This window comes from Rhizophagus irregularis, chromosome 20 (assembly GCF_026210795.1).
Source record: "Rhizophagus irregularis chromosome 20, complete sequence".
Lineage (NCBI taxonomy): Eukaryota > Fungi > Glomeromycota > Glomeromycetes > Glomerales > Glomeraceae > Rhizophagus > Rhizophagus irregularis.
Genome location: NC_089448.1, coordinates 703,072 through 719,219, shown reverse-complemented (window position 1 = coordinate 719,219; position 16,148 = coordinate 703,072). Strand labels below are relative to the sequence as shown.

At 26.1% G+C, this 16,148-nt stretch overlaps 3 protein-coding genes across 3 annotated transcripts; 2 read left to right on the top strand and 1 right to left on the bottom strand.

Moving 5' to 3' along the window:
- Window positions 1-8,440: 8,440 nt before the first annotated feature.
- OCT59_012796 (uncharacterized protein) lies at window positions 8,441-9,863 on the top strand (the record flags this gene model as incomplete). Its single annotated transcript, XM_066140373.1, has 7 exons — window positions 8,441-8,475; window positions 8,566-8,582; window positions 8,717-8,883; window positions 8,957-9,192; window positions 9,273-9,328; window positions 9,406-9,507; window positions 9,599-9,863. The coding sequence occupies 7 exons, from the start codon at window positions 8,441-8,443 to the stop codon at window positions 9,748-9,750; spliced, it is 765 nt and encodes a 254-aa protein (XP_066001258.1). The 3' UTR covers window positions 9,751-9,863.
- A 2,901-nt stretch (window positions 9,864-12,764) lies between these two features.
- Window positions 12,765-14,050, bottom strand: OCT59_012795 (uncharacterized protein; the record flags this gene model as incomplete). Its single annotated transcript, XM_025321050.2, has 7 exons — window positions 12,765-12,836; window positions 12,934-13,230; window positions 13,312-13,374; window positions 13,439-13,466; window positions 13,535-13,679; window positions 13,744-13,789; window positions 13,865-14,050. 7 exons carry the CDS (start codon window positions 14,048-14,050, stop codon window positions 12,765-12,767), a joined length of 837 nt encoding a protein of 278 aa, XP_025169937.1.
- Window positions 14,051-14,465: 415 nt separating this feature from the next.
- OCT59_012794 (uncharacterized protein) lies at window positions 14,466-15,530 on the top strand (the record flags this gene model as incomplete). Its single annotated transcript, XM_066140372.1, has 3 exons — window positions 14,466-14,751; window positions 14,816-15,087; window positions 15,171-15,530. The coding sequence occupies 3 exons, from the start codon at window positions 14,466-14,468 to the stop codon at window positions 15,528-15,530; spliced, it is 918 nt and encodes a 305-aa protein (XP_066001257.1).
- Window positions 15,531-16,148: the final 618 nt, after the last annotated feature.

The window sequence follows — 16,148 nt, the reverse complement described above, 5'->3', positions numbered from 1 at the left end:
TTGATCATTTTGGCAACTATTCATTATTATTTCGCTAGAAGAGATATCACTTGAAGTGATATATTCATCTTTATACCAATGCTTGGGAATCAACACCAAATGAAAATATGCTTTAGGAGTTTCAACAAACACTTTAAAAAAATGTCTGCATATAATACCATGCGTTACAAGCATGAAACAAGTGCATAAATATTCTCTGGTATTAAGCAAAATCACATGTTGATAACACTTCGGAAAATTATACCGAGAGACCTTCCAAATTTCTAAAATATCGTCTGAGTTAACCATTGAAATCAAGGATTTTAAGTCAAGTTCCCGATCCTCATCAGCTTCAATAGGTGTTTCAATAGAATCATCTACTTCTTTATCAAAAAAAGGTTCAAATGAATCGTCATCTGATGCTGAAATTTCGGAAAATGGTACTTGATGTGTACGATAACATACAGATTGGCACATCTGCTTATAATGTGCATCATGAATTGGTTGAGTGAGATACTTTTTCATGGTAATATCAATGTCTTTAAAAAACGTTAGAATAACAAAGGGTTGTGTATACTGTAATGTTGAGGATTTCCAAATTGAATAACGATTGTTAATCAACTCAAATTCTAGCCGATTTTCAATTGATTCTTGAACTTGTGAAAGAAAAAAACTTGACTGTACAGCCTTCTGTATCAACGCATTTTCTGATTCTACGCGTTGTGTGGATTGTGTTCCCGCTGTGAAATGCCTTGATGTAAAACACTTTACCCACGTATGTTTTCTATTTAGTAGCATTGTAGTTATATATTTTTTCCCTGCTTCATATTTTTCAACTATACCTGCAGACCGGCGTTCAAATACACTTTCACAATGATAACGTTGGATTGCCCTAAAATCTTTGAGAAACTCTTGATAAAGAGGTGATCCTAAGCATGAACGAAGATTTTTTGGAAGATTTTGGTAAAGATGGTATAAACATTGCATATGATGAGTTTCTGGAAATACTGTAGAAATGGCTGCAATCATGGCAGGATCGGCATCAGTAACAAATGTCAATGGAGGAATTTCACATGCTTCAAGACAACATCGAAGCAACCATTCATAAGATTCTTGTTTTTCATCTTGTATGAAGGCTTGGGCCGCCAACCTGCTCTTGTTATAATTATCAATTAAAATAAAGAGACTTAATGGGTAGTTATACTTGTTAGTTCGCGCAGTATTGTCATGGATAATAATGTCATAAAATTTAGACCATCTTTCACATTGTTCTGGTGACATCCAGAAAATACCAATTAGCCGGTTACTTGTATCATCTATTAACGGCTTTACAAACCATGCAGGATCATCTGCTTGCAATTCAAGAAGTCTCATTAATAAAGATGCTGCATCTCCTAAATTATTAAGGCCTTTTTCTTGTTTGATCTTTTGAATTGCATTTCCCAAGTCTTGGGTAAGAAATACACGATCGGGATACTTATCAAGTTAAGAAGATTCCTAATTGTTCCTGCATCACATCGGCCATGCACAACATAAAATTCTATCTGTTCCATAATTTCTTCAGTAAAATTTTTGTAACAAGTGGAGAATTTTATGGTATCGGTGAGAATCTCATGATTGTGTTCGTTATTAAATAACGTTACAGTTACTATGGGTGAATTTATTCGTCTATTAACATTCATTTGCCACATACAGCCCTGTTTTTTGGTTCCTTTACTTTTTTCTTTACCTAATGTTGGCCTTAAAAGCTTCTCAGTATACCTTCCTCCTAAATCACACTTAAATACCCTTTTTCTACAAGTACCATCCGGAAATTTTTCACTTTTATGCTTAAAGACAGCAAAATTATTCTGAAGAGCGTACTGTTCTATAAAATGTACTGCAATTTCCATGGAATGAAACCTTGTTCCATTCTCAATCTCGATTAGAGTATTAATTAACGGAAAGCCACCAACATAATCTTTAAGTTCGGCACCTAATACACTTTTAACAACATATTCCTCACTATTATCATCATGATTGGTGGGTTCTGTAAAAGGTGAAACCTCATATAACATGATTAACCAAGCACAAAAAGCAAAGAACATGCAAGAGCAAATACTATTACGGTGCGTATTATGTAGCATGTATGTGAAAAACGCGTGACTGTGGCTTATAATTTATACTGTTTATTTTATAATACAAACGCGTAAGTTCCAATCAAATTTATTATAGTTTATTACACAAGCACGTGAATAAATACTAATAATATATAGGGGGTGAGTAATCACCCGGGTGAGGAATAAATTTTCTCTAATTTTATAATTAATATTGAACAATTATTAATTTATTATTACATGGCATTATATAATATAATAATAATAACTGATTATTTAATATTCATTTTCATATTGAATATTTTGTTGTAATAATTATATAATATTATTAATTATTAAATAATAATTTAAGGGTTTTATTTTTTATCGCTATAGCGATATATCACCAGTCCATATAATCACGTGATTTACATTGCATGTGACTTATCGTTAATTATACATTTTTTATTATATTAGCAATAATTAGCGAATATTACATTATAAATAATTTACAAGTAAATAATATAACAAGCAAATAATGCATTATTGTAAGCGTTATTATATCTCAATAAAAAAATCAACTAGTTATTAACTGCTTCTTCCTAATAAAATGCATAATAATAATCTTAGTATAAATAAAAAGCAAAAGAATCGTAAAAAGGCTATACGAAAATACCTTGCAATTCTTTTGATAATGACCGGCCAACCCACATCTTTTACAATGACGTTGTGTTTTTGATTTGGTTTTATTTGCTTCACAAGAAGATTTAAAGCGTTTTGTGCCTAATGGTCAGCTTTTTCCATGACGTATCTTAGGATTTTGTAACTTTGGTATTAAAGGATCAAAATTTTCCTTATCACCTGTAATGATTTCTTGTTGCAACTCTAATTCATCAGAATCTGATGGATTTGATTCTTCTTCCTCTGCAAAGTTTTGTAATAAATTGATGAGTTGCTCTGATTTAGAATTAGACTGCAATGCCTTGTTCAGAGCCTTCTTATACATTCTGTGTAATTTGCCATATGTAATTTTTTGTTCAAGAATTGTCAATCTTTCTTCATCAATTTCCCTATTATTCCGATTAAATAAACATAAACTTGAAGAATCATTAAAATCATAAGAAAAATGTTGTTGATCATTTTGTATAAATTTATCAGCAACCAAGAATGGTTCTTGTGATCCATTTTTGTTTATATTATACTATCTCTTTGGAATAAATTGAATATGAAAAAAGCTTCTTTGGTAGCTAACATTACTTGAAAGTAATGTCTGCAAATTATTCTACTTTGTACGATTGAAAAGCAACGGGTTACACGATCTTTAATTATATAAAAACCTTGACTCTTTGCCCATTCATTCAAAAATTGTTCACATTCTTCCCACGACGTAAAGGTCTTTCCTGAATACAAAGATACAGTATCATGTTCATTGAATAATATAGGTTGCGTACAAATAACTAAAAAAAGAAGAGTTAAATACTTATAAACTATAAACAAACTAACCCTAACCCTAACCCTAACCCTAATTTCTAACCCTAAATCCTAATCCTAAACAAACTAACCTAACCCTAACCCTAACTCTAACGCGATCTCAACACCAATATAAAGATAAGCCTAATGCTTATTATTAACGTACCATTATTAGGACTTTCATGTCTACTTTCTTCATCCATATCATATATTTACCATATAGAAATAATATAAAAGAGTAAAAAAAAAGTTTGTTTATGAGTAAAAGAAGTGAAATAAGCAAGGATGTATTGGTCGTTATTAATGAAAGTTTAAAATTGTTGGTAAATGAAAAAGAGAGAGAAGACAATCGTGAGAAAAAAATAACAATAATCTTTTTTTCATAATCTAATTATAGTTTAAAAAAAGTAAATCACGAGTTTAAATCAATAAATCACATGATCTGTATAGACTGGCGATATGTCGCTATAGCGATAAATGACAATTTTCATAATTTAATATATATTTAGTATATTGAAAAATAAATAATTAGCCAAATTGAACTACTAAATAATAAAATAATTGCAAAAAACTGCAAAAAACTAATTTTTAAAATTTTAAATTTAATTAAATTTGCTTTTTTTTAATAGTAAAATTAAAATTAATTATAACTTGTTTAAATATATTTAGAATTCTATTAAAATAATGTAATAATTATATTAATAATATAATTAAATTGTAAATTGTAAATTTGTAATAATATAATTATTAAATAATTGAAATGAATTTTCATTTTTATATTTTTTAGTAATTTTTAGAAATTTAAAATTATTTATTATATAAATTATTTAAATTTTTACTATACAGTTCATAAAATTTAAAAATGGTATAATTTGATAAATATTATTAAATAAATTTACTATTATTCAATCATTATAATAAGATGAATCTAATAAGATAAAGTTATATAAAGTTCATAAAAATCTAGTTATAGGATTAAAAAATATTATAAAGAATTCAAAATACTTAAATCATAATCATGTATTAAATATTAATTCTATAAAATTATGATTATTTATATTGTTTTAATAAGACAAATTTAATGAATTTAAGATTACAAAAATCTAATTATAAAATATTGAAATATTCTTAAAATGGATCTGAATTAAATCATTAGCTGACAGTTAATTAATCAATATTCAAATTACCAATAAGAAATCATTGATATTAAATAATATAATTATTAAAAATTTTTTCTCTAATCTTAATTTCATATCTTAATGGCTTAATCTAATGATTTTAATCCAATCTAACCTTAATCCTATACCTTAATACTAGTTCACTTATCCTAATTCTTTTTTTTTTTTTTTTTTTTTTAATAATTTATATATGCTTTATTGATATGTAGTACTTATCCTAATTCTAATCTTTTAAATTATTTTATTTTTTACTTGTATTACTATGATTTCATTATAAAATTTATAAAACAAATTTATATTGAATAAAAAATAAACTTTAATTTATATTATAAAGCATTAACAGTTAATTTATAAAATAAGTAAAATAAATTATCAAATGTATAAAGATGTGGATAATTTTACTGTGCTAAATAGAGTTTCTAATGGATCAGATCAGGTTATAGCAAATTTTCTATTAACTTAAATATTGGATGAAATATTTTTAAATAATTTTCACTACAATTAAGTTATATTTAGTTTTATTTAGTTTTTAGATCTTTATTGAATTCTATTGACTCAATGTAAAATCCCAATAACTTTCAATTTTCTAACAAGATCTCCCTATAAAAAATTTTTATTCGAATATTTCCATTATTTCTCTGTGTCTTCTGTAAAAATTCTGTGAAAATGATACATTTATGGATATCCGTGTTAGCGAGATGAAAATTTCCATGATTCAAGGCTATAAATTCCATTAAAATGATACATTTACAGAAAAAATATGGAAAGATAAAACACGGATCAGATTTTTTACAGAGTCTTCTCTCACATCATATATAGTAATGATCATACCCTTCATCATTTTATTAAGTTTTAAGGAATCATTCAAGTATTTAGTCCCATTATGTCCTTCCCATTTAAAACCTGCCTCTATAGTACCAAATTCCAGGTGATCCTTATACTATATAATCTAAAACTCATCCTCTTTTGAGTTTTGACCAATCTTTTTCGATCATTGATTGTTCTTACAATGTTTTTTCTATCACTCGAAGCACAGGTCATATCATCACTACGTACTAAATCAATGATAGTATTGTGAAATGTCAGATCAATCATTTCGTACCATCTTTCTAACTTCGAAGAATCAAAAGGATTCTCTTCCTTACCCCATAAAAACAACATACTCCAGTATGCATAATTAATAAAATCGAGATCATGAATTCATGATAAGACATTTATCATATTCGTTACCACATTCATAAATAATTTTCTTAACACCTCTAACTGTGTATTTTATCATTCATTAATTCTCCGAGTTTTAGGTTTTCCTTAATTTCTGAAGTAATTTCTTTCCATTCGACATCAGAAAATAAAGATTTAGTATTAGTGGCCAGGCCACTTAGGAACTTAGGGGGGTTGATTTTGAAATGATAACCCAACTCCTCTCTATCCAAATATCAAACTTAAATATAGACACTTGCCTTTAGCAATTCATCATTAGGAATGGAAGTGCCTTCTTACATCTATTGTCTTTTTTGTTTTTTGCGACATATAATATGAACCTTGATATCAATGCCCTCAAACTGTGATTATAGTTTATTCAAAGAAAGGTAAATACAGGGGATCAAAAAGTGAATATTCAAACAATAAAAACCCACTTTCTTTTCGAGATTATGAATTTACGTGCTATTCGCTTCTGTAGACATTAGAGTTACAAAAGTTGCAGAAATTTTTTATCAAAAGGCTGTCAATTATCTATTTAACGAACACGTGCTATGAACAAATATGTGTTGCCATGTTTAGATAAGAGATCTTGGTTTTTTCTATAAATTTTTATACTATAATCAAATGACATGTGATTACACAAATCCGCTGAATAATCGAAGCTATCAAAGAGGGAAGGAGTATGCAGATCTTAGGCCATTTAATGTGAGTCCCAGCATCATACTATTTCATCATTCTCTCACGTTTACCTATAATTAATTTGTTTCTATCACTATTATTGTTAACTATTAGATTCTCACACCAATACCTTTTTTCTACACTAGATTTTTGATCCCATTTAATTTTTGTCTATTTTTATCTCTAATATAAAAATATTAAGTTCAGCATGAGAATTTATATCTATAACATAAATTTGGTAGTAATGCTTTATTTCCGATTTATACTCTTATTTTCATAAAATTCCATTTCATCTTATACACAAAAAATTTATTGTTTAATTTTTCAGTTATCCTACAGAATTAGGCGCAGATGCTTATTATTTTGTTACCAGAAAATTTATTGATACACTATGCCAAATTTTTGTTGAGCACGTGATCAAGTGCGAGATTCATGAGATTCATGCGAATAATTTCACGTGCGGATTTGATTTTGATCAAAAAGATTTTTTCATCGGTGAAGATCAAAAATGCTATGAAGAGTAATATATCTGAAATTTTTATAGACTAATATAACAATATAACAAAGATTTAACCAAATAGTCAGTGCACATACCATTAGTTTTTATTTGCAGAGTTATTTTCAATGATCTCACGATGTTTTTGATTGATAAGCAGTAATATTTATATTTATTAGTTTTGCGCTTTACTTGTAAAAGGTAGATAAAAAAAATTACTAACCAGTCCACTATATTTTATATGATTTGTAGTGTGTCTAATAATCAAAGGAGTAGAAAGTGAGTAATGTAAGATCACATAAATTACTCAATCTACTTCCATTTGTAAGGCAAACTTTATCTACCTTACGTTACTCCTTAAAGAATCATTAAATTTTTATAAATCTATTAATTTATAGTAATTACGTAAGGTAAATACAAAAAATTTGGTCAAAATTTTTTTATTTGAAAAATAATAACAAAAAAAAAATAGAAAATATATAAGAAATTTTTACATAATAAATTAGCAGTAAAATAATTTTTTTTTTTATATATTAAAAAGAAAGAAAATTTTTAGAATATTAAAAACTATAAAATAAATTAGCTTTTAAATAAATAAAAAAAATTGGCTGAATTTACAAATTTACTAGTAAAATAATATAATGAATTGATGATTTTAAACTATATAAAAATTTATAAAAGTTTATAAATTCATAAATTCTTAACAAAATTCAGCTAATTTTTTTTTTATTATTTGAAAGATAATGATATGTAGTTATTATTTATTAAGAAAAAAAGGAAAACATTTTTTAAAAACATTAAAAAATTATTTCATTTACTAATTATGAATAATAAATTTTGAGCCAAATTTTATTAAAAATTAGTGAAACTCCTATGCAGCTTAAAATTAATAAGTAAATTTTATGAAATCTGGTAATTTATAGTAGGGATTTGTATTAAAAAAAAAAAATTTATAATGTAATTATTAATAAAATAAAAATAATAATATAAAAAAGAACTAAAATATTTAAAAACCTATAACAGATAATACTATTAAAAAATAATAATTAGGAATCAAAATTAAATCTAATTTATTAAATTTTGATTTTATTTTATAATATATTTAATTTTTTTTGATTTATTTAGATTTCTATTATTATTATTTAAATCCCGTTTTGCACTTATATTTAAATCTAAAATTTGATTTAAATAAAAAATTTAAAAAATTTAGAAAATTTCTTAACCTTTAATTTAATTTTGTTAGTCAGTCACGTGAGGTAAATTAATATCGCATGATTATGTACATCCAATCAAGATTTGCTTAAGATAACGTGGTGTTCAAAAAATCTAGAAGTTTAATTTAATAATTCTTTTCATAAAGAATGAATACAGAATTATCAGGACGTGTTGTATTAATGTAATGTTAACTTTTATGGGACCAAAATTTTTTTTTAAGTAATATATAATTGTGTATATATATATATATTTATTTAATCATTTATTATAGTACAGGTGCGTCAGCAGGTATCGGGGAAGCTACCGCATTAGAATTTGCAAAATATAATTCTAAACTCATATCCTTTTCCTTTTCTTTTAAAATAGATATTTTCATATGTAATAATAATTATCTTTAACTAGAATTTTCCACATTTTATTAGCGAGACGTGCTGAAAGGTTACAAAAATTAAAATCACAAATTTTGGAAAAATATCCCAATACACAAATTCATACTTGTGAAGTTGACGTAAGAAATAAACAAGCAATTGACGATGTAATCGCAAATTTACCCCAAGAACTTAAAGATATCGACGTATTAGTGAACAATGTAACGATAAATTTCCAAATTAAAAAGACATCAGATCTTTTTGGACAAGCCCTAAAATATTTTTTTTTTGTAGGCTGGAATAGCAATTGGATTTGAAACTTTAGAAAATCAAACACAAGAAGAAATTCAAGCAACTTTAGAAACAAATGTAAATGGATTAATATATGTTACTCAAGCTGTTCTTCCTAGGATGAAAGAACGCAATAGCGGTGATATTATTATAATGGGAAGTATCTCAGGTCAACAAAGTCATGGATTTGGTAATTCTATTTATTCCGCTTCTAAATTTGCTGTTGAGGGAATTGCTGAGTGAGTTGAAAGTATATATATATATATATTTTAAATAAAAAAAAAATGTACTGACAAATTTGGAAATCATCTCATATTAGCTCCTTAAGAAAAGAACTAGTTAAAACAAAGGTCAGAGTTCTTTTGATTAGACCAGGTAACAATAATTCATATCATATATCTCTAAAATTTATTCCATTTTATAAACATCTACTTTTCTTTTCAATTATATAGGATCTGTAGATACTGAATTCACGTTGAATAGAAGTCGAGGAAATCCCGAATTTTCCAAAATCTATTATTCTGGATATGAACCTCTTGATGCAAAAGATATAGGTAATTAATTATTCTTAATTAAATTTTATTTTCTAATTATTTTTAACTAAAATTTGTTTTAATTATTTCACTACTACCTTATTTTTTTCAGCCGAATGTGTCGTATTTGGTGCAAATCGGCCTACAAATGTTGTAATTTCAGAATTAAATGTTCTTTCAAATGCTCAAGCTGATATTGTAACTATTCATAGAGACAATGATTTTAATCTCATGGAAGCTTTGTCAGAAAAATATAAAAATTAAAATATATATAATGATACCAGTGAATACGAGAGATATTATTTATTTATCTTTCTTATCCAGTTGAATTTCTACCTAATTTAATAAATTAATACTAAAATATTAATTAGAAAAATTACCTTTATTTCTATTAATAAGACATATATATATATGTCAAAAATAAAATAAAATAAAATAAAAAATAAAAAAAGACCTAAAACTCAATAAAGAATTTTTTTTGAACACGCTCCTTTTATTAAGAATGTTTCTTTTCAACATTTTCAGAATTTTCAGAACTTTCTTTAGAATTCACTACTATAAAATGGTAACTAATAATTAATGCCATTAAAATTGCTCCTAATGAGTTACACAAGGCAGCAAGTGTTGTGTCTCTAATCATTTTTTGATTTTTTTTTTGTTCAGACGTGAAAGATGAGGAGTTTTGTTTTCAAATAATGGAACTAAATGAACAAGAAAAAGTTTTTAGTTTTTCTCACCCTATATTTTAAATAACGAGATACTTTTTTTTTGAACAGTTACATACTTGAGAAATATTTTCACAATAAACGACGAATAAACGAATAAATGAATAAAATGGTGATTATTTTTATTATTCATTTAGAAAAAGAATAAAAATGGCAAAAATTTTTACGTGGCATATTTTGATTGGAACGTACACGTGTGATTTGTAAATCCTTTGACTAAGGAGTACCGGGTACCAAGTAACATAAAGGTTAAAATGTTACAGCATTAAATGCACGGTAATTTTATCTAATTTCGAAATGCATACAAGATTTAGCACTCAAGAAAAGATCAAGAAAGATCGTTTGTTGTTAGGGGATTTTTTTGCCGTGAACCGTAACTATTTCGGTTGTGTTTCGATCCTAAAATGGTTAATGATTTTCATCAAATTTACTATGTGTAAATCTCTTTTACATTTTTGTTTTGGAAATCTCTTGGCCAAAAGTAATTCGAAGTCTTGGCATCCCTCCTTTCCTTAACAAAATAGTGTGACAAGTATAGATATGAGTAGAAGTATGTCAGATTTTTTTAAAAAAAAAAAATTAAATATTTTTTTTAAAAAAAAATGAAATAGTTCAGATCTACTTACCGTTAAAAGATGATAATTAAGAACATTTGTTTACTTTTTCATATGGCCAAGATAATTAAAGTAACTTATAATTTAATTAATAAGAAAATCATTGCAATAAAAGAATACAATGTTCCGCATAGAGTTTTCCGGGTTCTTGGCTCAATAAGAAAAATTCAAATTAAATTACTGCGTAAAAAACGTTTTTTTGTTGTTTGGCCAAGGGTTCTTAAACATAATATTATTGTTTGTCCATAATAAGTTATTATTTCATTTTTTACCTTCCTCTTGGCAAAATTCAATAATCGATCATATTAAAATTTTTTTTTTACCAAGAAATGAGAAAATTCTCTTGAGAAATTTTTAAGCTTTTTTGTAAAATTTTGCCAAGCGTTTTTTATTTTTGTGTCACCCAACCCATTTTCCCGAATATTCCCTTTTAAATGATATTCTCCTTATTTGGTTAATGATTAGATTATATTGTATCACCTTATTTAACTTAGTAAAAAATACTTATATATACTTTATATTATACAATAAAGTTTAATGTACGCGTCAGATTCCTTGGCAAAAAAATTCAAATTTTGCATGAGATTATAATTCAATAATATATAAAAGGGTAAGAGATCCTTTGAAAAAAAAGTAAAAAAATTTGAAAAAATTATCGGATAATAAAAAAAATATATATATATATATATTTAAATATTAAATAATTTCAAAACTTAATATTTTTTTTACCCATTCGAAAAAAATAAATCATCACCCATAATAAAATAATCTTCAAAAAACAAGATGTCTTATAATAATTCATTTGTAAACCCACTTTCACCTCCAGTTTCTGAAGGAAATAATTCGGAATTTATTTGTCTTTGGAAAAATTGTAATCGTAATTTTGAGGATGCGGAAACTCTTTATAGTCATCTCTCAACAGATCATGTAGGTCGTAAATCTACAGGAAATCTTTGTCTTGACTGTCATTGGGATGATTGTGATGTTCGAACCACCAAAAGAGATCATATTACAAGCCATTTACGGGTTCATGTAACATTAAAACCACACATATGCGAGGTAACGTATTTTCAAATATTGTATTTTTTAAAAGTTGTCTTTATAAAAAAAAAACCAATTTATCTAATCATTATTTTTTTTTCTATATTTATATTAGAAATGTAAAAAAGCTTTTAAAAGACCTCAAGATTTAAAGAAACACCACAAGATACATAGCGAAATACATCAACAACAATTAAGTCATATGAAAAGTCAACGTCTCTCAAAAAAATTTCGACCTCCAACACCTCCTTATTATAATATCCGTCAAGAAAGATTGTGTTCTCTTTCATCATCATCACAAAATTCTTCATTAAAAAAGAAGTCGACTTCTACGACTCAACAAACATTACCTTCAATTTCATTTTTCTCAACTCATGAAAATTCTGATATTAAACCTATTTCTTCAATTTTACCTCAACAAAATTTTTCTTCAACTTATACGAAAAATTTTCCCTGGTAATGGATTTTAATGATAGTTTGATGTAATACCCGAATTTCCATGAAATTTGGTGATATTACAGAAAGAAAAAAAGAAAAAATAATATATATAAATTTGTAAATAAAAGGTTACATTAATCATTACTACTTTTTCTTTCTTTCTTTCTTTCTTTTTTTTTTTTCACTCATATTCGTAAACTTTATCTAGTTAGAATTAGAAATTTCTTTCATTTGGCTTTTTCTTTTCTTTTTTTTAAAAAAAACATTATGACACAATTTCGCTTTAAGGGATTGGTAAAAATTATAATTACAACTTATTGCATAAGTAAATAAATAAAAATTCTCTTGGTTATTATTATTAAGTATAAAATATTAACACCTCTAATCCGTACAAGTGCCAAAATAATAATTGTTAAACAAACATTGTCCTACTTCATCTAAAAATATATGCAATTATGATTCATTTTGTGTAAATTAAATCACAAATACAAGCTGTTGTTGCACCTGTTACTAAAGATGACACAAAATTAACCTATAAAAATATATATATATATATATGAACAATCAAATTTAACAACGATTAATTAAACAACACTTTTCCAAAAAAAAAATAATTTAAAATTTCTTACTTGATTATTATCTAATAAATCATACCCACTAATCGTTTTAGAATGTTCATTTTTTTGATAAGTAATTTTTTTTAATTTTTCATCATATTTAGAAATTTGTACAGTAGCTCCTAACAATGAATCAATTAATGAACCCATGAATCCCGATATTGAAGCTATTAATATTATTTCTATATATCCTTTACATAAATTTGATAATCCTAATGATATTATTGCTGATAGTCCAATTATAAATCCACCTAATACTGAAGCTAATAATCCTAACGGAGTAACTCCCCCATTTGTGCCAGGTGGAACCTTTATCATTATAATCAATATAATTTTATATTTAGTTATATGAGAAAAGATTTATGAGAAAGATCAAGAACGTTATCTCACCTTTTTGAGTGTGGTTATTAGTATAGGCCATCCTTTATTAAGAATACCAAGTTCACTTGCCCACTATAAGAAAGTTTTATTGTTATTATCTAAAAAAAAAATTCAACCCATTAAATGAAGCACTTACCGTATCTCCATTACATGTGGCATAAATTCTTTAATAATAAAAAAAAAATTTTAAATAATTTAAAAGTAAAAAGGTTCCTTTTTTTTTTATAATTACCCAAGATACATGAAAAAAATGAATCTTGATCTACGATCATCTAATAAACATGATTCTTCATCACCATAATAATATTGATGTATAATAGCAAGTATTGTCCCAACTAAAGCATTACTGAATACTTGAATTGCATTTCTTTGTCCGCCTATATAATTTGAAAATTTTAGCACGCAAAAAAAAAAACGATTCTATTTTACTCCATAACTTACCTTCGTGATATTCTTCCTCAAGTTGCTCCTTTCTTTCCGCTTTGTACTAATATTTATATTTATATAAAAATATTTCTCTCTAAATTATTAATAAATATCCTTTTCAAACATAAACTTTTACCTTTGTTAATCTTGAACCAGTAAAATAAAATACTAATAATACAACGGCAAAAACTGGCCAATCATTCTGTATTGTTCCTACGCCAACAAAAAATGCTGCTAATGCTCCAGAAGTAGATAAGGATTTTTTACGATAACCATGTAATGTAATCAATAATGTAATGATAAACGTATAAAATAATTTCATTATCAGTTATTGAGAGGAAAAAATAAGATTAAGAATGAAAAAAAAAATTAGTTAGCATGAATAATATTTACAGTATTACAGTAACACATAAATTTACCTAATTAGGATGGTTTTTACTGTGCATAACAAAACTATAACAAAATCGGAAAAAAAATTCCAGTAATGCAGTAACAGGTAATGATAAATAATGAGTCATTGACGATGACCAAAAATGCCTACCGCAATTTTCACCGCAGTATAACAAATTTTTTATAAATTAGAAAATTAAAAAAAGTGATTTTTTTTTTTTAAATCCAAACGATTTTTCACTTCTTATAATCTTAAAATCTTTGCACTTTTTACTGCATTTATTTTACTTTTCGAATTTTTAAATTACATCTCGTCTTTTTTTTTTATTCTCGTAAAAAATCTCAACATGTCATCAATTTTGTCGAACAGCGTAAAGAGCGTTAACACCTCTAATAGCTCTAACAATTCTGACAGTTCTTCGACCGAAATAATAAACATACATCAATGTTTTGAAATTTTTGGCTTTGATTTTACGGACGAATCAATTATTGATTCGTCCGGTAGCGATAGAGAAGATGAAGAACCGCGTAAGCAACGAGGAGAATGTCGATTGCAATATGCTGCAAACGAATATTGTTTCGAATCATCTCCCCCTTCTTCTTCCCCAACATCAACAACAACAAAACGAGGAGGTGGAAGATGTAACCACCACCACCTCCTCATTAACCTACTCAACTTGTATTAATTCAAATATAGATCATTATTTTTTTAATTTTAATGATATTATTATATATGCAAATTCAAATGATTTATTAAATCTTTTAATTGGACTTACTCAACGAAAACAAAGAACATTTTTAAGTATAAATATAAATGCTTTTGGAAAAAAATTTGATGATATTGAATGGAATATTGAATCTAATAAAATGAAATGTCAACCAAACGCTGGTGGCGGAAGTTTCTTATCAGAAATATTTTCTTGTGAAATTATTACAAGAATTTTAGATGTTCAATTATTTAAAACTGAGGTAATTATAAAAAAAACATGCATTAGTATTAAAATATTTTACATTATGCTAACTGCTAATAATAAATCATATATTATTTTTAGATGGAAATTAAATACTTTTTTATAAATCGGCCAATGACAGATTATTTAATTAATTTTCGACATCCTTATAACTTAACACTTGGAGTATCAGTAACTAGAGCATATGCGCATAAAAGAAAATTTACAAAATTTGATGCATACCGTCTTTTAACAAAAAAATTAGCAGGAATAAATTCTTCTACAAAAAATATAACTAATGCAAGAATATGGAAACAAATATTACATATTTGGTGCCCAAGTGGAAAAGTTGCTAAAGTTGTTAAAAAAGTTTATAATAAATTGGATGAAAAATTAAAAAGTAATACAGTTGTTATTGTTACTATAGTTAATTGTAAATGGGTCTTTACAAATATTAGATAATTTGATTTTTCTTTTCAGTTTTTAATATCTTTATTTATTTTATTTAATATCATCAAATTTTTCAATAAAAAGCATAATTATTCACTCTTTTAAATTTCGAAATTTTATTAATTAGAATATTTGTAAATAATTGTACATATACAGTATATAACATGGCAGCCATGTTGTTTCTGATGTACCGATATTTTTAGACTAAAAAAAGTTTATGCATGATCTTCGGTGCCTGCATAATAATCTTCTAGCGTTGGTGCAAAACCGCACTAGCACCGAGTAGCACGTGATCAAATAAAAAATATTCCTTATTCATAAGTATTTGTAGTACTTGAGGGACTTTTTTTCAAGTGGTGAAAACATATTTGTCGCGCTTATATTTGTCACACGGCCGATTACACGATGAAATGGGGAATACATATAGTTATCCACTGGGAGGAATATGTTTAAGTATGTAACAATGGTCTCGAAGCAATCTTTAATACGTTTTTTGAGTTCGCCAATTGTTTCGTTTCTTTAATTTTGATATATTGTCTTACACTGCTAGCTCAATTAGAATTGATTTTAAGCCAATAATTTAGATTTAATTCACAAGAATTCCCTTAAGTTCATGTTCTTTTAAAGTCA